Source organism: Protopterus annectens, chromosome 13.part0 (genome assembly GCF_019279795.1).
Source record: "Protopterus annectens isolate FY-2018-M chromosome 13.part0, PAN1.0, whole genome shotgun sequence".
NCBI classification, from domain to species: domain Eukaryota; kingdom Metazoa; phylum Chordata; order Ceratodontiformes; family Protopteridae; genus Protopterus; species Protopterus annectens.
The window spans coordinates 1,276,235,417-1,276,260,895 of NC_056747.1; the positions used below are offsets into that span (position 1 = coordinate 1,276,235,417).

The window sequence follows — 25,479 nt, forward strand, 5'->3', positions numbered from 1 at the left end:
TGTTTAACTACAAGTCCTGAAACACTCATTAGCTGTTTGTTTAAAGGAAGCTACATTAAAAGCATTGCATCCACTACAAAGTCTCCAAACCTAAGTCAGTATAACATTCCAAGAATGCAGCATGGAGACTGACTGAGGTTCGGTGTTGTACATTACCAGTAGATGCAGGAGTGCAGGTGACAGCACATCACCCACTGTCAGCATTTTCCTTATGTTTGTTGGTTTTGATAGGTGAATTTTTCTTTCTTTTTTAGAATCACTTGTTGCCTGTCTGTATTCTTAGTATGGTGTGTCCTTACATGGGCTTAGTCCTCAAAAAGAATTCCTTATGATGAGTGAGATCACTGGTGAGTAAAAAGAAGCGTTACAAAAGGTAGTAAATCCTAAATAATTACCTCTTGTTACTATAGTAGCCAACGGCACAAATGAAGTTCGGGGAGAAGTTGCCGAAGAGAACAGAAGAATTCTAAGAGAAGATGAAATAATCAGTTTGTCAATAGAATTTTATGAGGGAAACAGGTATGTGGTTCTGTCTTGGCAAAGTTAAACTTCTGAGATTTTTCTTCCCTTTTTTTTTTTTTTTTTTTTTTTTTTATGTTTGCATGTAGCATCTGTCAGCCTGGTAACGGAATTGTGCATCTCTCAATCTGGTATTATTAAAATTCTGATGTACTTTCTTTTTGTTCTTAAACTGGATAGTGTCAACGTATTGTGATTTAAAATGTAAGAATTCAGTTTCAGGTGATAATCTCTGCCTTCTCTTCCCTTAATCTGATAAAGAAAGCCATTTAGAGATGCAGTGGCATTCATTTTAAGTCTAGGGTGATGGATCCAAAACAGTTTCAAAAACCTTAGCTTCTAAGGTGTCCATTTTTGTCTGTCTTGTTCCGTTAGTCTAAATCTGTTATTTTTCTGCTGTTACATGCCAGTTTTATATGTGCAGATTTTAAGTAATGACTCCATATGTGCATGTGTACTTGCATTCACTATCACTAGAGACCTACTAAAATGTGAGTACCTTCAATGCAGCCTAAGACGTGCACTTAGGAGCTGATACTTATTGAATTGTATATATCAAAAAGGTACAGTATCAGTGTTCGCTGTTCCTGAAATCCCAGTGCATGTGTGCGTGTATTCTTGTATGTCTGTCTCTGTGAACGTATGAGAAGGAGAGAGAGAAGGGAAGAGAAATGAGCGAATAGTCGGTTACTCCATACAGCATTTGTTGTAAGTGCCAGCCAGTGGGTTGCTTCGCTGGTTGTACAAATGAGGTGCTCTTTTGAATGTAATAAACAGATAATTGTGGGTCTAAGTAATCTTGCCAATTCACTGTGTATGGTGTTTTTTTCTTTTCTCAAGTGGTTATGCAGATATGGAAGTATTATATATTAAGGGGGTGTGGGGGTTCAAGGGGGATTGCCCCTCTGCAAAACACTGTTTTATGTTGTATTGTTTTATGTTTAATAGTTACAAAGATTGTGCTTCAATGAAGTGGGCTTCAGTGAAATGTTTTTACAGTCAATTGCTTTTCAGTGAAGTGTATTTTCAGTCAATCTTCTGTCAAATTCTTTAAAACGTTTCATTTTCAGTCAAGTGCTTTTCAGTCAAATAAACCAAGTAATACCTGCAGAAGACCCTCTCACAGGTCAGCTGATAATGTTGAGCAGATAGCTTATATATCTGACCTTGAATGCCACTTAGGAAAGTACAGTTTAAGACCTGAAGTGACAGATGACTGATTTTTTCTCTCCCTTATTAACAACAATCCATACAAAACCAACTATTAAGTAAAACCTGGCAAATCACATAATGAGAAATTAACAAACCAAAAACCGATCAGTGAATGGCATTCAAATGTGCATACATTTTGTAAACATATAGTGTCTGAGTTTGTCTTTATCCAGGATAGAATGTCATGTAGAATTTAGTATGGTTGTTTTGGGGATTGTCTATCTGTAACTATTTCCATAATGTTTTGTTTCCTCAAAAGAAAATTAAGTAAAGCTGTACCTTTTTAAGATAAGGACATTGTTATTCATGTAAATGACATATCAGGTGTTCTTTGGGTAATATGGTTATTCCACCACCCCCTTATGTAATCGGTGTTGCGGGAAGCTTGTTATAGGAAGCAGTGCTGAAGTCTCTACTTTGTATGTGATGCGTTAACAAAGTGTTTGTATTCACTAGGACATCAGAATTGAAATGCTGCATGAATGCTCAGCAGTGTTCATGTAGGTTACAAATACTGCAAGTGTGTAGGTGAATTATTTTCAGTTGTAACTGTTTCTGTTGAGGGATCACTCCTTAGAGAGAACAATAGAATGTTATGCAGTTGTCATGAGGCCATTATTTGTCATTTTGGTAATTTTGCAGTGGTGGAGCTTGAAGCAGGTCCTGGATTTTTATGTATGTCACCTACTCTTTTAGCAAGTTCTACTTTGAACTAGGTAGAAGTTAATTGTTTCCCTGCGTGCATATATGTAATTTTATCTGTGAGGTACATGTGTTGGGGATGTTACAGTGCAGACAGACAGTCATACAAGTACACCATTAGATTAGCTGTTGCTGACTGTACTGGCTGTAATCATTGCAGTACTTGAGGACTGTATGTTGATGGATGGTCCAGTGCTCGGTTTTGCTCTTAGTACCAAACCAGCTGGTTTTAAGAATAATCATGATGCTGGATGTGAGTTGCTGTGATGATTATTTCAGGCAAGAGGTAGCATTAAATATGATCAGTATAGGCTTGCAGTTCTGTTTATGCCAATATTCTGATGTCACTGCGGTCAACTTGTGTGTGTGTGTGTGTGTGTGTGTGTGTGTGTGTGTGTGTGTGTGTGTGTGTGTGTGTGTGCGTGTGTGTGCGTGTGTGTGCGTGCGTGCGTGTGTGTGTGTGTGTGTGTGTGTGTGTGTGTGTGTGTGTGTGTGTGTGTGTGTGTGTGTGTGTGTGTGTGTGTGTGTGTGTACTCTGAAGAGTGTAACTGTGTTTCCCACAGTCAACATTACAGTCCTGTGGAGTACAAATAAGCAAAAGCCACAGACTGTAACTGAACGCAAAAAAGTGAATTATTATCCCCTTCAGCAAAGAGGAATTACCTGCTAATTACAGTATTGACAGCACTACCCCCTAAGCTCAAACCCAGTGGTGCAAGACTTGGGAAAACAGGTTGATAGCAATCTAAACTTCAATCACCATGTTTCTTTCTACGTTCCACATCTCATAAGTAAGGGCATCGCAGCCAGGTCTAAAGATGTTATATCTTCACTGTACAAAATCCTCATCAGACCACTAATAGAGTACAGTGCCCCCTTCTGCATGTACCTCACCAGACACCTGTAGCAGCTGGAGAGACCACAGAAGTTTCTCACCAGGAAAATTCAGGGCCTCCAAACCATGACTTATGTGGATAGACTGCAAGCCCTGTCACTGTACTTTGTATATTATAGGCTGCTGAGAGGCGATTTGGGCCTAGCCTACAGGATAGTCTCTCACCCTGCCATAATGGAAATGCTGCACATCCGCAATTCAAATGAGACCAGAGTTACTCACTCCAGGGATCTTAACCTAGCCTGTGACACTAACATGAAATGCCGGAGAGACAGATATATCTCCCAAGATTGCTGCTGCTCTGGAATAGACTCCCAGTTAAACATAAAGGAGAGCTCCTCACTAAACCTATTCAAGTGCAACTTGGGCAGTTGGATGGGAGACCGCAAATTCACCCCATGGCTGGCGCCCATGTCCCTCATAGACAGGGGTAGTCAATGCTGATAATAGACTCTCTTTGCAAATAACGCCCATCTAACCAAGATCAATTAGGGTAACTTGGGTGTAACATGGCTAGGCTTGTAAGGGTTCTAGGGTCGTTAGCCTAGTAACCACCTATGAACCTGTAAATGTAAATGCATTAAAATTTCAGTAAGGATAGTTGCAGTTTATAATTATATATTTTGAAGTCCTTCTATGTCACTGTTGCAGTACTCTGTACCTTGTGGATCTCCTGCCAAGGGTAGCTCAGTGTCCAGCCAGTATACCAAAACCTTTAGATACTGTATGCGCCGTGTTCTTCGCGTTTCACTGTTGCAGTCATCACACTTGGGTTATCTGCCTGCAGGTAGCCCTCAGTCGGCCCGAATACCAGAGACTTAGTATTTCTGCGTCGGTTGCTGTCGCTCCAGGACTGGCATCAGGTCGTCAGGGGTATAAAAACAGGCAGCCTACGCCATTACATCTGTCTTTCTTGCCGAGGAGCCTGAAGCAGAAGCAGTATGCACAAGTTCCGGTCAGCCACTGCCTGAGATTTTGTTTCCGAATTGAATCATCCTGAAGTCTTCTAAAGCTATGTACCTCGTTGGGGATCCTTTTTTCATGCTCTAACCAATGTCAGAAAAAGGTAACAATTGTCTCGCCTGTCGAAAGCAATTACCACACCAAGATTTCCATTCTTACTGCGTCACCTGTTTAGGACCAGACCACGATGCACCTCGCTGTCTTTTTTGTGCTTTGTTCAACGCCCGAACTATTCGTCGTCGAATCCTTTTTGTCGCTAAATACTTTCTCTCTCGATCTCCGTATTCCAATATGGCTTCGGTAAGCCATCCGACTACCGATCATTCAAATAAAACATAAGGATAAAGTGAGAGACAGACCGCACAGGTCCAAAACTGCCGATGATGCTTCCGTTAAGCTAGTCGCCAGTTCGCCGGTACTCAGTGAGGTGCTTTTGCAGCCCCTGATGCCCACTTCAATGGATTCGCAGGCCGCTACCGAGACCCGTTTGAAGTGCAGTATGCCACGAGACTCTTCTTTGACTACAGAACCTGCGGATGTCTCTACCTTGGATGGGTTCGGAGCCGCTGTGCAGGCTCCGGCTTCTGAGGAAGTTCTTCGCACTACTGATATTCAACACAAACCAATGAATTATTTTGGGTTTTCAGATGATGTTCATCGTGCATACCGCTGCAGTCATTACAGATGGGTTCTCCTGCCGTCAGGCGGGTCCTCGGTCAGCCGAATTCCAAAGTCTAGGTCCGGCGTCGGTTGTTGTCGCCTTCTTCCCTGACGTCAGTGCGACAGGGGTATATAAGACACAGCCGACGCCATTTTCTTCAGTCTTTTTTGCCGCGCGGTGCCCGAAGCAGAAGCAGTTCGCAAGTGCCGGTCGGCCAGCTCCTGAAATTACGAAAATTTGGAAACCGAAGTCTTCTTTAAAGCTAAGTACCCGTTGAAACTTTTCTTGCCTCAGACTGATGTCAGACAAAGTTAACAATTGTATTTCTTGTGGGAAGCAAATACCGCATAAGGATTTCCATTCTCTCTGTATTCCTTGTTTAGGCCCAGACCACGACGTCTTGGGCTGTCGCTTTTGTGCTACTTTTAATAAATGCACTGTTAAGCGTCGGGCGGAGTTCGCCCAGCACTTTTTTGGTAAAGCTTTTAACTATAAAATGTCGTCGCAGTCTCCGACTACCGTTTTGTCCAAAAAACGCAAGGACAAAGACCGACACGCGAGCTCCGCGGTCTCCACCGACACCACGCCAAAACCGGCTACACGTGGTCCGGTTCTCAGTGAGGCACCTACGCAGCCCCTGACCACCGACGACACTTCTCTGGCGGTGTCCTCTGTAACCGAGACCGCAGGTTCCTCGGCCCACACCCTGACTACAGCTACCGAAGCCACTGTGAGTGTTGAGCCTCTTAATGTGGACAGGTCTACTTCCACCCATGGTGTCTTCAGACCTTCTTCTTCCTTTTCCATCAAGGCATTTACTAAGTCTAAATCAGCCATGCACTCCCAGAGGTCTGTTGCACATGGCCCATCTCCAGGCCCCATGCCTAAAAAGCAGATGCTCAAAATGGCTGAGGATTTAATTACTCTTATCAGGGGTTCCCAACCCCCACCGGACAAGAGACCCAGAGTGGAGGAAGAATCTCCCTCTTCTGACCAGGGCACCATTATTTCAGAACATTCTGATGAAGAGGAGCATTCGTACTCCCCTTTTGAAGATTCTGATGCAGAACAGTCCATTCCTTCTGTATCCCCCCCCCCAGAGGATTTCTCATTCGGGGAAACCTTACATACCTTGAGAGAACACTTCCATTGGGAAGGCCAGGATTTTTCAGATTCAAAGAAAAGGCTTAGGGAATTTCTTCTGCTACCTCAGCACAGACCTCTGGCGATACCTCCTGTCTTGGACATACTTGATGATGTTTATTCGGAGGCTTGCCTTAATCCGGATTCCCTGCCTCCAGCCCCAGTCAAGCCTGATAGGTACTACAGAGTTCCTAACTCACACCAATTTCTTTACAAAAGCCATAATGCTGACCCAGAAACCATTTCTCAGGGCCCCAAGGGAATGAAGGCCTCTACTGCTAAGAATCCATTACCTTCCGAAAGAGAGTCTAGATCCTTAGAAAGGTGGGGAAAAAAGGGATATACCTCGGCCACTCTAGCCATGAGGGCCTTAAATTGTCAGTTCCATATGCTTAAATATCAGCAGTTTCTGTTATCACAATTAAAGAATAAAATGTCACAACCTGAACAACCAGATTTGAAGGAGTTGCAGGATATGATGCATAGTGCAGAACAAGTGGGTAAGCACACCTTACAATGTGGTTATGATGCTCTAGAGGCCTCAAGTAGAGCTGCAGTTACAGGAGCAGTCATTCGTAGACATGCCTGGCTTAGGGAACAAACCCTGCCTGATCATGCCAAAGCTAAATTACTAGATGCTCCTTTACAAAAGGATGTATTATTTGGTACTAATGCTGAGGAAATACTAAGGAAAATGGAAGAGAAAGCTAAATCTATGCAAACTGTTAAGGCTTTTCTACAGGTACAACCACCATGTTTCAGTAGAAATTGGCCTTCAAAAAACTGGTCCTTTCCAGCCACGGACAAGCCCCAAAGAGGTAGATACAGACGCGCAAGGGGCAGAGGACAATCTCAAGGATCATATAGGGGCAGCCGATGGTAACCTCCAGCATCAAGAGGTGGCAAAGACAGTGCACAGTAATACAGAAAACAAACCCAATGACTTTCCCCTTTGCATGCCAAACAAGGCTCAAGTGGCAGCACCCTTGGGAGGAAAGCTGGCATTATTTTCAAAAAATTGGTATATTGTCACAAAAGACAAATGGATCCTGGACATTATAAACAGAGGCTACAGATTTCATTTTCACACTCTTCCAAAAATGAGAGGCATGCCGAACCTGCCACACAATCAAAGGGCAGAGGCTCAAATACAAATTTCAAAGCTCATGGACATGAAAGCTATTCAAGAGGTACCTACTCACGAACAAGGTCAAGGTTTTTATTCCAGACTATTCCTGGTACCAAGGAAGGGAACCGATTGGAGACCCATTTTGGACTTATCCATCCTAAACACATTTTACTGCACCAAAATTCAAGATGCTCACCTTACAGCAGCTTCTTCCCATGCTGGGCAAGGGGTCTTGGCTGGTAACATTGGACCTCAAGGAGGCATACCTGCATGTCCCAATCAGACAAAGCTGCAGAAGATACCTCAGATTTCTTGCAGGTTCAATCCACTATCAATTCTCTGCATTGCCCTTTGGCTTATCTACTGCGCCCAGAGTATTCACGAAATGCCTGGCATCAGTAATTGCCTACTGCAGACTTCAAGGGATACAAATATACCCTTATTTGAACGACTGCCTGATCCAAGCGGACAGCAAAAACATATTTCTGGAGCATCTTGGTTATTTAACACAGTTATTGAATTCTCTGGGATACACAGTCAACAAAGAGAAATCCAGGCTAACACCATCTCAGAAAATAATTTTCCTGGGTGCCAACTTGGACACAAACACCCAGATGGCCTATCTTACGCCAGAAAAACAGGGGCAACTAACTCAGTACTTTAAGATACTAGCAAATTGTACCAGGCTAACTGCAAGGAAAATCCTGCAGGCTCTGGGATTCATGGCATCTTGCATTCTTCTAATCCCATGTGCAAAGTTGCATGTGAGGAAACTTCAGTGGTACCTAAAAAACCTATGGTCTCAACACAGCCACAGTTTGGAAACAATAATACCACTAATTCCATGTTTGCAAAAGGAATTTCTATGGTGGGCTCAAGCATGCCAAACAAACGCAGGTCTACCATTCTGCAAACCTCAAGCAAATCAAGTCATCACAACAGACGCCTCAGACTACGCCTGGGGGGCACACATGACAGACAGGTGCATTCAGGGCAAATGGTCCCAAAAGGAAAAGCACCTCCGCATCAATCAAAAGGAAATGCTAGCAGTGATAAATGCAATTACAGCTTTCAAGTACCTCCTGCATCCAGGGCAATTATTGATAAGAACAGACAACACCACAGTAATGTGGTACATAAACAAAGAAGGAGGAACACATTCATACCCCCTGTGCAGGCTGGCCATGTCACTTTGGAACAGGGCTCTGGAGTGGCAAATCGAGCTTCAAGCACAGTACGTGCCAGGTATGGAAAACATGCTGGCAGACAATCTAAGCAGAAATATGACAGACCCTCACGAATGGAAGTTGCATCCTCTACTGTTTACAAAGATAATCCAAGCCTGGGGAAGGCCAGACATAGATCTCTTTGCCTCCCACAAAAATCACCAATTGACAAAATTCTGCTCAAGGACATTTCATCCAAAGGCCTGGAGAGTGGACGCCCTTTCTTTCAGTTGGACAGCACAGACAGTTTACGCCTTTCCACCTCTTCCTCTACTACCCAAGGTGCTTTTGAAAACAAGAGCAGACAGGCCAAAGATGATACTGATTGCTCCAGACTGGCCAAGACAACACTGGTACCCACTCCTGAGGAGCCTAACACATTCTCCTCCCTGGATTCTACCTCTAATGCCGCCTCTTCTGACTCAGCACAGCTACAAAACTCTTCACAGTGAGCCGAAAACACTCAATCTGGCTGCATGGAAAATTCCTTAACACCACAACAGACCCTACTCTCCAAGGAGGTACAGGATGTCATTTTGGAAGCCAGAAGGCCATCTACTAGAAAAGCTTACTCCGCAAAATGGAAACGGTTTTGCGCTTGGAATGAGAAAAAGGACCAGGATCCTAGAAAACTGAATTTGCCTCAGATATTATAGTATCTAACTGAGCTGCTAAACAGTGGACTTTCATTCTCCTCCATCAAAATCCATGCCTCAGACATTTCTGCAGAATACAACACTGATCACCTTTATTCTCTCACCCACTCTTAAGACAGTTCCTCAGAGGGGCTAAGAATATAAGACCTCCAAGGAAACAACCAATCCCAGCCTGGGATCTTAATTACATTCTAGAAAAATTAACATTACCTCCTTTTGAACCAGCTGCCTCAACAGATTTGCAATATTTGTCCTGGAAAACAGCTTTCCTTCTGGCTATTACCTCAGCTCGTAGGGTCTCGGAATTACAAGCCCTCATGGCTGTGCAGCCCTTTCTCATCTTCCATCAGGACAGGGTTTCCCTATGAACCAACCCGTCATTTATGCCTAAGGTAGTATCCAGGGTAGCTTTAAATCAGGCCATACACTTACCTACCTTTTACCCCAATCCTCAAAACAAAGGGGAAAGGCTGCTACATTCCTTAGACATCCATAGGCAGCTGCGTTACTATTTGGACAGAACAAAGCCATTCAGGAACTCAGAACAACTCTTTGTGTCCTATGCTGTAGGAGCTCAAGGGAAGCCAATTTCCAAACAGACAATTTCAAAATGGATAGGCCACTGCATACGTTTTTGTTACTCCTTTCATGGTAAATCTGTGCCTGCAGGCATCAGATCCCACTCCACAAGGGCCACAGCTACCTCTGCAGCCTTCCTCAGAGGAGTTCCTACCAAAGATATTTTGGAGGCAGCCACTTGGAGTTCGGTGCATACCTTCACTAAACACTACCACCTACCTTTATACTCCAAAACAAGACCAGGCTTTGCCACTGCTGTGTTGCAGGGCATTCTGGCTCCTCCTAATTCCACCTAGTGCCTACCACCCTGTGCGTAGCTTTGGGATTCTACCCATCTGTAATGACTGCAGCTGTATGCACGATGAACATAGTACAGTTTTGTACCTACCATAAATGTAGATGTTCGAGTGCTAATACAGCTGCAGTCCAGGTTTCCCTCCCTCCTTCCCCTCTTGGTACAGGCCTAGTGGCTAACTCCTCCTCATACAACCTGTTTGGGTTATCCTTCTATGGTGTATTTGCTTGCAACTACTGAATTTTGATTATATTGCATTGCATGACTATACATAGATATATAAATTATGTATTGCCTTCCTTCTGGGGGCACCTGACATCTGGGGCAAGAAAGACTGAAGAAAATGGCGTCGGCTGTGTCTTATATACCTCTGTCGCACTGACGTCAGGGAAGAAGGCGACAACAACCGACACCGGACCTAGACTTTGGAATTCGTCCGACCGAGGACCCGCCTGACGGCAGGAGAACCCATCTGTAATGACTGCAGCTGTATTAGCAGTCGAACATCTACATTTATGGTAGGTACAAAACTGTACTTTCTTCATGTTTCACTTCTGCAGTCATCACACTTGGGTTATCTGCATGCAGGTAGCCCTCAGTCGGCCCGGATACCAGAGTCTTGGGATTTCTGCTTTGGTTGCTGTCGCCTCTTCCATGACGTCAGGTCGTCAGGGATGTAAAATATGCAGCCAACGCCATTGCATCAGTCTTTCTTGCTGAGAAGGAGCCCGAAGCAGAAGCAGCTTGCAAGTGCCTGTCGGCCGCTACCTGAAATTTTCACTTTTTCGAGTTTCAGACCTGAAGTCTTCTAAAGCTAAGTTCCCTGTTGGGGATTTTTTTTCTTGCTCTAACGATGTCAGAAAAAATTAACAATTGTCTTGTCTGTGGAAAGCAAATACTATACAGAAATTTTCATTCTTACTGCATCACCTGTTTAGGCCCAGACCACAACGTCCCTCGCTGTTGGTTTTGTGCCTTGTTTAACGCCCGAACCATTCGTCATTGCGCTATTTTTGTAGCTAAATTCTTTCACGCTTGTTCTCCGTATTCCGAAATGGCTTTGGTAAACCATCCGACTACTGATCTTCTGAAAAAGTGGCAAAGACAAAGACAGAGACAGACAGCATAGGTCAAAAACTGTCGACGATGCTTTCGCCAAGCTAGTCGCCAGTTTGCCGGTACTCAGTGAAGCGCATTTGCAGCCCCAGATGCCCACTTCTACAGATTCGCAGGCCTCTGCTGAGACCCATTCATTGTCCGGTATGCCACGAGATGCTTCTTCGACTATGGAACCTGCGGATGTCTCTACTTTGGATGGATCCGGATCCGCTGTGCAAGCATCGGCCTCTGAGGGTGTATTCCAACCTACCGATATTCATATTAAACCAACAACTTCATTTCCAGCTGAAACTACCAAGTTTCTCAGGCCCAGAGTTCGCACTACGCCTAGAAAACTGACGTCCAAAGTGTATGCTGAAGCTGCCATGCCACAAAAACAAATGCTTAGAATGGCTGAAGACCTTATTACTCTAAGTAGGGAAAGCCAGCCTTCCCCTGCCAAAAGACAAAGAATTGAATTTCCTTCTGATTCTACAGCAGGGGTCTGATGACTCTGACCTTTCTGATTACGAGGACATACCCTTATCTACCTATGAGGACTCAGATGCAGAGGAATCCATTCCGTCTGCCTCCCCTCCAGAGGATTTTCCTTTTGGTGAAACATTGCATACCTTAAGAGAGCATTTCTGCTTGGAATGCCAGGACTATCCTCAGTCCAAAAAGAGACTCAGGGAATTTTTAGATTTGCCTCAGCACAGGCCTCTAGCTATACCCCCTGTTGTGGATATTGTAGATGATGTCTTATTGGAGTCCAGTCTTACTCCTGACACCATACCACCTGCTCCTTGAAAACCTGACAGGTACTACAGAGTACCTGACTCTCACAAATTTCTCTTTAAGAATCCTACTGCGGATCCAGAGACCATTTCCCAGGGACCTAAAGGCATTAAGGCTACTACAACCAAAAACCCTACCCCTTCAGACAGGGATTCTAGAGCTTTAGACAGGGGGTAAGAAGGTATATACTTCTGCAACTCTTGCCATCAGGGCTTTGAATTACCAGTTTCACATGTTGAAGTACCAGCAACATATTATGGAACTAATTAAACAAATAAAAATGGTGTTACTTCCAGATTGCGCAGAAAATAAAGATTTACAAGAGTTAATGCATTCTGCAAACCAAGTTAGTAAACATACTTTGCAGTGTGGGTTTGATGCCTTAGAAGCATCCTGCAGGGTTGCTGTCACTGGGTCTGTACTGAGAAGGCATGCTTGGCTAAAAGAACAAGTCTTGCCTGACCATGTCAAAGCAAAATTACTAGATGCTCCATTAAATCAGGAGCGTTTGTTTGGCACAAAAGCAGAAGTTGTTCTTAAAAATGTGGAAGAAAAAGCTAAATCTATGCAAACCGTCAAAGTTTCTTACAGATGCAGCTACCTAGATTCAGTAGGCATTGGCCTTCAATAAACTGTTCCTTTCCAGTCCCTCTCAGGCCTTCTCAGTCTAAACCCAGGGGAAATAGACCACCAAGACTACAGTCTTAGGGTATGCAGAGATCTAAACAATGGAGTGTTTCCACCTCAAAACCAGGGAGTGGTAAGCCAGCCCCATATGGAAAAAGTTCACAATGACTTTCCAATTATCCTTCCCAGCCATGCCCAAATAATTGCGCCCCTAGGAGGAAAACTCGCCCTTCATGCACAAAACTGGATGTCCATTACTCAGGACCAATGCATTCTAAACATTGTATCCCAGGGATACAGATTCTACTTCCACTCACTGCCAACTAGGTTGTCAGACCTTCCTCCAAACCAGTGGGCAGAGACTCAAAGGCAAGTACTTTCCCTTCTCCATATCAGGGCTAGTCAGCCTGTTCCAGTAGAACAAAGGGGACAGGGTTTCTACTCCAGACTGTTCCTGGTGTCCAGCAAAGACGTCTCTTGCCACCCTATCCTGAATCTGTCAATTCTCAACACCTTTCTGGTGGTCCCAAAATTCAAAATGCTTACACTGCAACAGCTTCTTCCTATGTTAGCCAAGGATGCCTGGTTAGTTACCCTTGACTTAAAAGAAGCTTATCTGCACATCCCCATAAGGGAGTCTTACAGGAAATATCTACATTTCAGGGCAGGCTCTGTGCACTGTCAGTTCTCTGTATTTCCCTTTGTCTTATCTACTGCATCCAGAGTATTCACAAAATGCCTGGCTCCTGCCATCGCATACTGCAGGCAGAGAAATATTCAAATCTACCCATACTTGGACGATTGTCTGATTAAGGCGGATAGTCAGGAACTGCTACTTCAGCACCTGGCATTTGTAAAAGGGCATTTAACTTCACTGGGATATACCATCAACGAAAAGAAATCACAACTGGTGCCCAGCCAACAAATTGTGTTCCTGGGAGCAAGCTTGAACACAACTTCTAGATGGCATTCCTCACTCCAGAAAAGCAGGTCCATTTGACAAACTATTTCAAACTAATGGCCAACAAAACCCAGCTGTCTGCAAGGAAAATACTGCAAGCCCTAGGGTTCATGGCCTTATGCATTCTGCTAATTCCATATGCAAGACTGCATATGAGGAAACTTCAGTGGTACTTAAAAAGTCTCTGGTGTCAACATTGTCAGGATCTGGAAACGGTGATTCCTATCATACCCTGTCTAAGGGCAGAGCTCCTCGGATGGGCAGCATCAACCCCAACCACAGACATATCAGACTATGCCTGGGGGACACACCTGAATAACAAGTGCTTTCAGGGCCACTGGAGTCCAAATCAAATTCATCTGCACATCAACCAAAAAGAGATGCTCCTTGTTCAGCATGCTGTAACAGCCTCAGATCCCTACTCTGACCAGGACCCATGCTAATAAAAACAGACAACACCACAGTTATGTGGTACATCAACAAGCAGGGGGGAACCTACTCTTACCCACTCTGCAGGCTAGCCATGGCCCTGTGGAACACAGCCTTGGACATGCAGGTTCATCTGCAAGCTCAATTCCTGCCAGGCAAGCAAAACTCCGTGGCAGATTACTTAAGCAGAAATCTCCTAGACCCACACGAGTGACAATTAGAACTCAGCACCTTCAGCCTTCTAATCCAGAAATGGGGGACCCCAGAGGTGGACCTCTTTGCTTCCCCCTGCAATCACCAGCTCAGCAAATTCTGCACCAGGACACCTCACAGCAGGGCCTGGGAAGTGGATGCCCTATCCTTCCAGTGGGAAAACCTCTCTGTCTATGCATTCCCTCCTCTGCCCCTTCTGTCAGAAATATTACTCAAGATAAGACAGGACAGACCAAGGACAATTCTGATTGCCCCGGACTGGCCACACCAGCACTGGTACCCACTACTGCGCAGCCTGTCATCAATGTCACCCTGGCATCTACCCCAAATTCCAACCCTCCTCACTCAGCATGGGGTACAGATCTTGCATCCGCAACTACAAACCCTGAATCTGGCAGCCTGGCTTATTCCTTGAATTCTCCCCCAGTGACCAGCCTATGCAAGCATGTGCTGGACGTCATTCTTGAAGCCAGACGACCCAGTACAAGGAAATCCTATGCTGATAAGTGGAAAAGATATTGCTCTTGTTTCTGTCTAAAGGAGAGGACACAGCACTGCCTTCCTTACCTCTAATCCGATTACTTAGCAGATCTACTCCACAGAGGCCTATCCTCCTCCTCCATTAAGATCCATGCCTCTCCCATCTCAGCTCATTACAACACTGAGCCACATCTCTTCTCTCACCCTCTCATCAAAAAGTTCCTGAAAGGGGCAAACAACTTAAGGCCACCAAGGAGAGCACCCACCCCTGCTTGGGACCTTAACTTTGTACTGGAAAAATTCATGCTACTCCCCTTTGAGCCTGCAGCATCAGCAGAGTTAAAATTCCTCTCTTGGAAAACAGCCTTGTTTCTGGCCATCTCTTCAGCTAGAAGAGTGTCTGAGTTACAAGCACTTATGGGTGTGGAGCCCTTCATTATTTTTCATGCTGACAGGGCCTCCCTCAGGACTAATCCTTCCTTTATGCCTAAAGTGGTGTCCAATGTGGCTCTCAAACACCATGGGAAACCAACCCCTCAGGGGGTCAGAACACATTCCAGTAGGGCAACTTCTACCTCTGCAGCATTCCTCAGGGGAGTCCCTACCAGGGACATTCTGGAAGCTGCTACCTGGAGTTCTGTACACACCTTCACCAAGCATTACCACCTGCCTGTCTTTTCCAAATCTAGGGCGGGTTTTGCAACAGTAGTCCTGCAGGGCATACTAGCTATCCCCAACTCTTCTTGACTGCCTCCACCCTTTCTTCAGCTTTGGTAATCAACCCAAGTGTGATGACTGCAACAGTGAAACATGAAGAACATAGTACAGTTGTGTACACTTACCGTAAATGTAGATGTTCGAGTGTATTCACTGTTGCAGTCCTGGTTTCCCTCCCTCCAGCCCCCTTCTCTCTCTCTCTCTCTCTCTCTCTGTCTCTCTCTCCTCTCTGTGTATATTACTCACCCCTTACAGGGGTATTGGTATTTACTTTTTACTGGTGGTGATTTCCCACCATAGCTTTGCTCCGTATTGGGGGCTCCTGACATTTGGGCAAGAAAAACTGATGTAATGGCGTCAGCTGCCTGTTTTTATACCCCTGACGACCTGATGTCAGTCCTGCAGCGACAGCAACCGATGCTGAAATACTAAGTCTCTGGTATTCGGGCTGACTGAGGGCTACCTGCAGGCAGATAACCCAAGTGTGATGACTGCAACAGTGAATACACTCGAACATCTACATTTATGGTAAATGTACACAACTGTACTTTCCCTGTACAGGACATGGGGCATAAATGTGACATGTAAACCCAGTTACCCTAAACGTCTTTGCCACCGATCTGAATGCCGTTGATCATTGGTCGGAATATCCTTTGCTGTCATCATACCTAGTCATTAGATAAGAGCCCCTTTGAGGTCGTTTTACTTACTTATTGTTGGTCTTGGGTTTTTTTTTTTGTTACCTTGGAGTTGATGTCATCCATGAAGGGAAGATGTCAGTGTGGGAGGCTGATTCCCCATAAGGATCATCACGAACAGTGTCTCATTTGTTTGTGTACTTCCCACAACTCTACTTCCTGTAGTATTTATAAGGCATTGGATCTCCTCACACAAGACAAGGGGTCACTCATCCATCCTTACTTGTTCACTCTTCAAATGACCCTGTGGGTGATAGTGTTTTATCCCGTTGAGGCACCTGTTTTTTCAGGACATGCTCATGGTTTTACAGGAGGCAAGGAAACCTGCAACCAGAAAGTCATATATGTCCAAGTGGAAAAGTTTTCTGTTTGGTGCCATGCTTTTAATCATGACCCCTTTGCAGTGGAGGTTCCCTCTGGTTCTTTCCTGTTTGTGTGAGTTGCTTAAGTCTGGCTTGTCCTTTTCTTCTGCAAAGGCCCATTTGTCAGCTTTTTCTTTCTGTCTGCCCTTGAAGCCTCCTTTGGCTTCTTGTTTTGAGGTCAAACAGTTTCCTAAAGGCCTCCTACATCTTAGGCCCCCTAAAGAGGCATATTCTTCCTCCTTGGGACATTAATTTTGTTTTGGAAAAATTGATCCTTTTGAGCCTGCAGTTTCAGCTTCTGTGCAGCACTGTACCTGAAAGACTGTGTTACTGCTTGGTCTTACTTCTGCTTAGAGGGTTTCTGAATTTCAGGCCCTTATGGCCATTCCCCCTGTTTGTAGTTTTTCATGGAGACAGAATGTCTCTGCACTAATCCTTCTTTTATGCCCAGAGTTGTTAATGAGTTATCCTTAAATCAGGCTGTACAACCCCTTCCTTTATTTCCTTCTCCGCAGTCTGTTAGTGAGAGGGTTCTGCATACCATGGATTTGCACAGACAGCTCGGGTATTATTTGGATAAATCTAAGACTGTTCATAAGTCTGACCAGCTTTTTGTTTCCTTTCATCCCAGGACATTGGGTTTGGCAGTTTCTAAGCAAACCATCTCCTCTTGGATATCTAAGAACTTTTTTTATTATTCTTTTAATGGCAAGTGTCTGTCCTCTTCAGTTAGAGCTCATTCCACTAGGGCTGTTGCCTCCCCTGGTGCTTTCTTCAAGGGGTTGGACACTAGTTCCATCCTTGAAGCTGCCACTTAGTCTTCAGTGCATACCTTTACTAATCATTATAATTTGCACATGGTTTCTACAGCCAGAGCAGGTTTTCCTAGGTTCATCATGCATGGGTTTCTTGAGGGCTTTTCCCATCCTTTCACCTTCGACTTCTTTTCTTGAGGTTTTGTATTCTCCCTAAGGTTCAGAACACTGCAACAGTGATGTAGAAGGACATAGTACGGTTGTGTAAAATCTCACTGTAATAGTAGATGTCTTTCTCTTCACTGTTGCAGTAGTCAGTGTCTCCCTCCATCCCCCTTTCCTTTTTGGGCTTTGATTTGATTACCCCCCGGTTGAGGGTCCCCCTCCTTTGTTCTGTAGAGGCTATTCTCTGCTGGGGTGATTCAATTCTGGGTAACTGCATCCATAGCTTACCTTTATGCCCTACATTCTGTATGTGGAGCATACATGTGATATGTGGTGCATATAAGATCTAAAGATTTGGTATATTGGCTGGGCATTGAGCTATCCTTGGCTGGAGATCCCTAAATTACAGAATACTGCAGTGGTGAAGAGAAGGACATCTATTGTTACGGTATGATTTTACACAACTGTACTTTATTAATATTATTTTCTATTGACCAGATGAAATGGAAAGTAGTAAAGAATTAATTAAAAGGAGGAGAAACGTATGCCTGTATGTAGAGGGTTGAGTGATATTAGACACTAGAGACAAAAAGCTAGGGAGTTTATTTGAAATTAAAACTAGATTAAGAATTGAATAGAGCACCTGGATAACACTGGGAATGGACACGTATACTTCTGTTTTCACTGATTAGTCTTTGAAACTAAGGTCAGTTTCTTGTTTTGTGATCAATGAGATGTGATTTAGTTTATATAAATCATGACCTTGCTGGACAACATAATTAAAAAGTGTGGTTAATCATTGAGGGTTAGGGATTGACATAATCGTTAAGGTGTTTACCTTACAAGCAGAAGGTGCAGAGTTTGATTCTCGTATGAGATAATGGGCTAGGCTTAAAATGGCCCACAAGGGCAAGTAACCTGTAAAGTCTATAATTTTATTAGTTTCTATTAAGTGAATGAGAATATCTATGGTTATTCATATTGTTAGGAAGCATGAGGAGTGATGTTCCCGACCTTTAAGGCTTAATCATGTTGTCTTAATGAAGGTTCTGGCCTATCTTCACATGGGTTTCCGTGCAGCGATGGCTTGTAGATAGAGGTGAGAGTCCATTAGGATCTCACAAACATGCACATCACATATGAGTAACTTCTGTTTTTAAAGTTGGAAAGTATTCAGTTCGTCTGAGTTAAAGCATTAGCCACATGATAATGCACTGTAAATGTAACTAGTTTAAAGGCCTTGGAACAAAACCGTGTAATCTTGTGTCAAAATTATACAGTGGAACACTTGAATACAGATTAAAGTAGAACATGGACATAGGAACAACAGCAGATACTCAGAAATATTGACTAGTAGTTTACAACACCCCTAGCCCCGCCATATACGTTACTGGTACTTGGTAACCAATTGCATTTACAGTTTTTGCAGTAACCTAGGAACCATTGCCATTTAAGTTCATAGTTCATAGGTTAGTACTAAGCTAACTGCCCTTGAGAGCCATTTTAAGCCTAGCCAGTTATCTCCTGTGAGATTCAAACACTGTACCTTCTGTTTGTAAGGAAATGTAGTGTTACGGGATGCAAGTCTTCTTGAGAAGCAGCCATGTAACTTTAAGGTGAATTTGCTCTTCTTAATTAATCAGACAGGTCTCTATGCACAGAGATTTCCTATTGGCCATGTAGGAAGTGCGGGGTTAACAGCCAGCAGTACTGTAGTTTCATCATTAGAAATGTTACAGCTGCCCTGGGAAAAAGATCCAAAGCCTGGCTCTCCTCTCCTCTCCTCCCTCTGTCAGGACCACAGCATGTCACATGTTACTGAATCACCTCCCCTTGTTTAGTCCTGCATCCAAGTTACAGAATGGAAATGTCACTGTTTACTCCCTGATTTTATCAGCAGAACATATTCATTTAGGAATTATTATAGGAATAAAAATCTGACATTCTGAAAAGTCTGAAACAAAGTTAGCCTTTATGCACTTTAGTAGCATCACATGTGTATATATTTTTTTTCTTTTCTGTAGAAATGATAAGAAGAGAGTTATGGAGAACGGAGATATTGAAAAGGAAAAGGTAAGGCTGAATAACAAGGCTTCTTCTGTAGTTTATTTTGTTTCCTGGCTGTTCAGAAACCTGGGATTATAAAGTCTTTAACTCTTTTTGATACATCTGGAGAAAGAAAGTGCATACTGTGTATGCTGTTACAGGTATGTGTCCATGTCTGAGGAACAGTGGAGATGTGCATTAGGAGTTCAGCACTAAGTATTGTGTCAGGATGTTTTTGGTGTGTGTGTGTGTCTGTGTGTGCATGTGTTCATGTACATACATGAACGTGCAGATACAGGAACTCCAAAGGAGGAAAGTGTTCTGCATACTTTTACTCTTGAAAAGTACTAAAAACAAATACTGTTCTTGAAAGAGAAGTATGATGCAAAGTGGTGGGCATAGATAACTTTTCCTAGCACTTACTGCATGTCCAACTGTACTATATGCACCAGGAAAGGTGATAGCTACAACTGGAAAGATGATGACCACACCAGCTGAAGTATAGAAGTACCCGTGCAGGCATTGCCAGCCAAGCAGTTTAAACCATTATTATCATGTAGGACAGGCAGTACTGGATATAATTTTGTCTGACTTTATGGAGGATGACTGTCTCAGAAGTTGGGTTGTCACATGTATTCTTGTCACTGCCTACAGTCCTTTGCTAAAAGTCAAGTAAGTAACATGAATAATGGCTATAGAGCTGGAGATGCAGCATTTAATTGCTGTTTTTAAGAAAATGAAAAGATGTACTTTTACCAACCGTGCCAGTTTCATAGTTTTTGTTGCAGTTTGTAATTTCCATATTATTATTCATAAATGGAGGGCTGCCATCCTTTCCCTCCCTATATTGTTGTTTAAGGAGAGGGCAGAGGTTAAAGAGGGATGCACCCCAATACCCCTGCAAATGATATCCAGGAAAATACAGTTGTACAGAAAGGAAACACTGATACTTATTTAAAAAATGTACCAGATGGTAGATGGTTGTACTGTAATTTACCGGAAATATAAATAGTGACTTTGGGGACACTAAAAGTTAGTTATGCCAAGTAGTGCTACAAAAATTCCTTATGCAGACTGCCCATGTGGTGTCATGTTTGTACTTAGGTTGCAAGCACTTGTGTCCCATAAGCAGAGTTAATGTTAAGGTTTGAGGCTTGACACAGCATGTGGTATGCTGGGATGACATCATGCATTAGATGTTGTTGAAGCCATTAGACATTTCTGAGTATCTTTACTCACCCAGAGAATTGTGATATTTGGTAAGGACAATAGACTGGCTGAAGTAGCCAGTGACAACACCCTAGGCTTGTAAAAGTATGTAGATTGTTGCCTGGATGCACATTTGAATATATTATAAACAGGTTTGGAAGATGGACTGTATCATACCATTTCAGAAGGGGAGAGTCATTTCTGACCTCAACCACCACGATCCTGTCTCTATGCCCCCCAGGATATTTGAGGGAGTCAGATTAGTTCTTGTAAAGTCCATGCATACAAGACAAAAGTGCTAACATTAATACAAGGCTTTTGGTGAACTGCGACCTTTGTTTTTAAGGTATTTGAGGCAGTCAGATTAGTTCTTATAAGTCCATGCATACAGGGCAAAAGTGCTAACATCATTGCAAGACTTTTGGTGGATTACAACCTTTGTTTTCTGGCAATTATAGTGCTCCTTTGGTTCACTCATTTTTTGTAACAGAATTGCCATTGGTTCAAGGAGCACAACTCCACGTTTCACAGGTCTTTTTGAGTTTTGACCCCTAACCACCACCATCCTGTCTCTATGCCCTCCTGTATTTGAGGCAGTCATTTCCCAAAATGTTATACAACGGCTGAAAATCGGTGGTGCAGTATTTCCTTGACAACGTCATTTTGGAGAGGAATGCATATAGACTGAATGATTTACAACACAAACAGTGGGAATATAACCATTGTCCTCTTTGATTTTTTTTCCTTTGATTTTTTTTTCCTTATCTTTATCGATTTATATTATTATTATTGTTATTATTATTATTATTATTAATTCATGTTGTTATTTCCATTCATTGGCCAGAACAGTCTGACCAAGCTTGGAGAGATGTTCTTCTTGTTTCACTGTTGCAGTCATCACATTTGGGTTATCTGCTTGCAGTAGCCCTCATTTGGCCTGATTAACAAAGTCTTGGGTCCTGCGACGGTTGCTGTCCCTTCTTCCATGATGTCAGGTTGTCAGGGGTATAAAACATGCAGCCGACGCCATTGCATCAGTCTTTCTTGCTGTGCGGTGCACGAAGCAGAAGCAGTTCGCAAGTGCCGGTCGGCCGACTCCTGAAATTTTCATTTTAGAGTTTCAAAACCGAAGTCTTCAACCAAAGCTAAGTACCTTTTTCTTGCTCCTTACCGATGTCAGTAAAAGTTAATAATTGCATTTCTTGTGGAAAGCAAATACCTCACAAAGATTTTCATTCATACTGTATTCCTTGCCTAGGCCCTAACCACAACATACCTTGCTGTCGGTTTTGTGCTTTATTTAATCAACACACTATCCGTCGTCCGTATATTTTTCGCCTCTAAATATGTCGGTTCTCAGTTCAATTATCCAGAAATGCCATCGGTAAGCCATCCGACTACCGGAATTCTGAAAAAATGCAAAGATAAAGACAGAGACAGGCCGCCTTGGTCCAAAGCTGCCGACGACGCTTCTCCTAAGCCAGTCGTCAGTTCACCAGTACTCAGTGAGGTACTTTCGCAGCCCCTGATACCCGCTAATTCTGATTCGCAGGCATCTACTGAGCCCCATTTGGAGTCCGGTATGCCACGAGGTGCTTCAACTGTGGAACCTGCAGATGTCTCTACTTTGGATGGGTCCGGAGCCACTGTGCAGGCACCGGCTTCTGAGGGTGTATTCAGGCCTATGGACTTGCATATTAAACCAACGCCTCCTTCTTCTTTAAGGCCTAAACCTCGAACCATGCCTAGAAAATGACGCCTAGGCTGCATGCTCAGGCCTCTATGCCTAAAAAACAAATGATGAGAATGTCTGAAGATCTTATAACTTTAATCAAGGGAAGCCAACCACCCTCTTCTAAAAGACCTAGGACTGAAGTTGTTTATGAATCTTCTGAACAGGATTCTGATTTTTCTGATTCTTTTGATGATTTGGATTTGCCCTTGTCTACTTATGAGGATTCTGATGCAGAGGACTCTACTCCCTCTGCTTCCCCTCCAGAGGATTTTTCTTTTGGTGAAACTTTGCACACTCTAAGGGAGCATTTCCACTGGGAAAGCCAGGATTTTTCTGATTCGAAAAAGAGGCTTAGGGATTTCTTACTCTTGCCTCAGCGTAGGCCTTTAGCTATACCGCTTGTGCTAGACACTGTTGATTATGCCTTTTTGGAATCTAGTTTGGCCCCTGATTCTTTGCCTCCTGCTCCCAGAAAACCTGACAGATATTACAGGGTTCCTGATTCTCACAAGTTCCTTTTTAAAAATCCTATTGCAGATCCAGAGACAATTTCACAGGGACCCAAGGGCATTAATGTCTCTACTGCCAAAAACCCTACCCCTTCTGATAGAGACTCCAGGGCGCTGGATAGATGGGGTAAGAAGGTTTACACTTCTGTAACCTTGGCCATTAGGGCCTTAAACTGTCAGTTTTGAATGTTAAAGTATCAACAACATATTATTGGATTGCTTAAACAGAAAATTATGTTAATTCCTGGGGTTCAGGCACCTAGGCGGTGCGACATCCACCTGTGAGACAGCTGGAGGTGGACACATGGCAGGATGACAAAGTAGCTGCAGTGAGAAATGACTGTGGACAATTCCCTGTCAGAATTGAGGAAACCCCTGCACCCTAACCACAAGTGGCACATACAAACCCACACAGTGATAGACTGTACACCCCCTTAGAAGCCACCATGTGCAACTGTTAGTGGAACATGCGTCTGGCATAGCATGCCACGTGGGCATGAAAGTGGTACCATGGAAACTGTGTTCTGTGGGCAAAGCCTTTATTAATTGAATAAGTAATGTGATGTGTGTAGTGCTTGGTGCATGCTAAACGCAAACATTATCACAACTTGTAGAAATGTGCCACAGCACGGAAGAAATCCTGCACATCACTGTAGTCACACTTATGCTGTAAGATGTGCTTTAGGCGACGCTTCCTTACTACAATAGCCTTCCTCCGTGGAGTTACAGGCATTCCCCTCAGAAGAGATTCACGTCGGTTATCAGTCAGGTTCTGCTCCTGCTGCAGAACACATAGAAGGTCGGCTAGCTGTACAGTTGGGCGTCACAGTAATACCTCCAGCCGACTGCCATGCCTCCACCTGGTTGTTAGTCCGTGGGAAGTCTATTTCTGAGACATCAGACACATTCCAAAACCGCAAAGGGTACGACGATGGCATTCGTGTCTGTGATGAACTGCGGGATGCATACTTGTGTGGTCGGCCCCGTACATAATGATGGTCCAGAAAAACACCAATTGGCTGAGCACATTCCGGTAAGGAAGCCACAATGTCCAAAAATGCAGGAACAACATCCTCCAATGGTAGGAATGCCAACGCGATCAGCTTGCGGATGGCAATTGAGAATGCAGTGTCCATGCCATAAAGGGCAACAAGGTGATGATGCTGGATCTGACGCCAGATGATCTGAGCAAAATGGAATAGGCATCCTTTCAGAATACTCCTAGGGAATGCCTTCCGGCTGGCACGTATTGCTGCCTTCTCAAAATCGGTCATAATATACTGTGGGGACAAAGTGCATTCCTGATCAGCAGCCATACCTTTCAGTACTTCCCACAAAGCGGTGTATGCAGACTCCGACTTCCGTGTCATGAGACAGTACACCAGGGGTACAATCCTAGTTGAGGTGGGCGTGCCAATACATCCATGTAATGTGTACAGCTGGCGACATACATCAGCCCGTGTGGGGAAGGTGCCATCTTCAAGAATGATGTCGGATCTGCACAAATCAGTCAAATTCTGTGCAGTAGTAAGTAGAACCAAGGAATTTGTACCATCCATATCCGATCTTCTACGGAGGATGAAGCTGCCACTACGGAGTGGATACTGGCTGACATCAATACCTGCAAGTGTTGCTGGAAGTGTAGTCGTGGATGCCCGTGCCCGCTGCCGTACCCTGGTTATGCTTCGATGAAGTGTTGCACGACAAGGCATCTCCTGTAGTACGTTGTCATCTGCTGTGCCTAGGACACTCTGCATTACCAAACTTGGCATTTCAGTACCGGTTACCACCCTTTGCCGCAGTTCCGCTCGCAGTGTAGCCATGGGGCCATTGTTGCATCTGGGCCATGCTGGTGTGGCAGTGATTTCAGCAGTTCTTCCCCCTCCTCCTGGCATACAGTGATGGCACGTCCTCTGCATGCCTTTACTCTCCGCTCGATGCATGCCCAGTACCGTTTTGGTGGTACGTCACATTCCAGATGGTAGAGGTACCCATCAACCACCAGCATTGATTTACCACGTTGGCTAGGCACTGTGGTGTATTTGTTGCCAAGCAGACCAGGGCTATACAGATACATAGATTCCAGCATGGTAGCAGCACTTGTTGAAGGCCTCTCAGCATCCATCTCAGTGAGGGTAGCTGGCAATGGGGTATACAACCAGCCTTGGAGCAGGTCCTTTCCAGATGGTGGGTTACTCGCTGTACAACACCTTTTCTTGTACTGCATGTACTAGCGCTGTCTGCCACAGTGGCCCCATACAACTGTGTGCACCCTACCTGTCTCTGACTGCCTCTCTGCTATAGTGTCACTGTTTGCAGTTAACACAACCCTGGTGTTGCCGTATGCTTGTACTCTGGTAGGTATCCGCCCTACCTAGTTGCAGCACAGATTCTCAGTGTACTGCACCAGCCCCCTTTCACTCCCAGTGGTTGCTGCTGGCCAATCAGGGTGTTGGGCCCACTCTCAGTTACAGTAGATGTTACATAGGTAGGTACCTGTGTGTTGCACCCTTGTCTATGGAACTGCATACCTGTGTACAACTCTATTGCAGGGACAAACTGTTGTGTTTGGTTACACCTGCATACACTACCATGGTGTGGGTGGTGGGCTGATGCTAATGTATGTCCTGCTACTGGGTTAGCAGTCTATGCCTGACCAGGTTGGAATGTTCCCACCTAACACTTCACCCAGGAGGT

The 25,479-nt window shown here is 44.1% G+C and overlaps 1 protein-coding gene across 2 annotated transcripts in view; it reads left to right on the forward strand.

Annotated features, from left to right (window-relative positions):
* Positions 1-25,479, forward strand: part of PCGF2 (polycomb group ring finger 2) — a 718,202-nt gene that overhangs the window by 474,975 nt on the left and 217,748 nt on the right. For both annotated transcript variants that reach the window (XM_044055286.1, XM_044055287.1), the window contains 2 exons: positions 411-519; positions 19,308-19,356. In XM_044055286.1, coding sequence (XP_043911221.1) covers positions 411-519; positions 19,308-19,356 — 158 coding nt within the window. The remainder of the gene's footprint in view (positions 1-410; positions 520-19,307; positions 19,357-25,479) is intronic.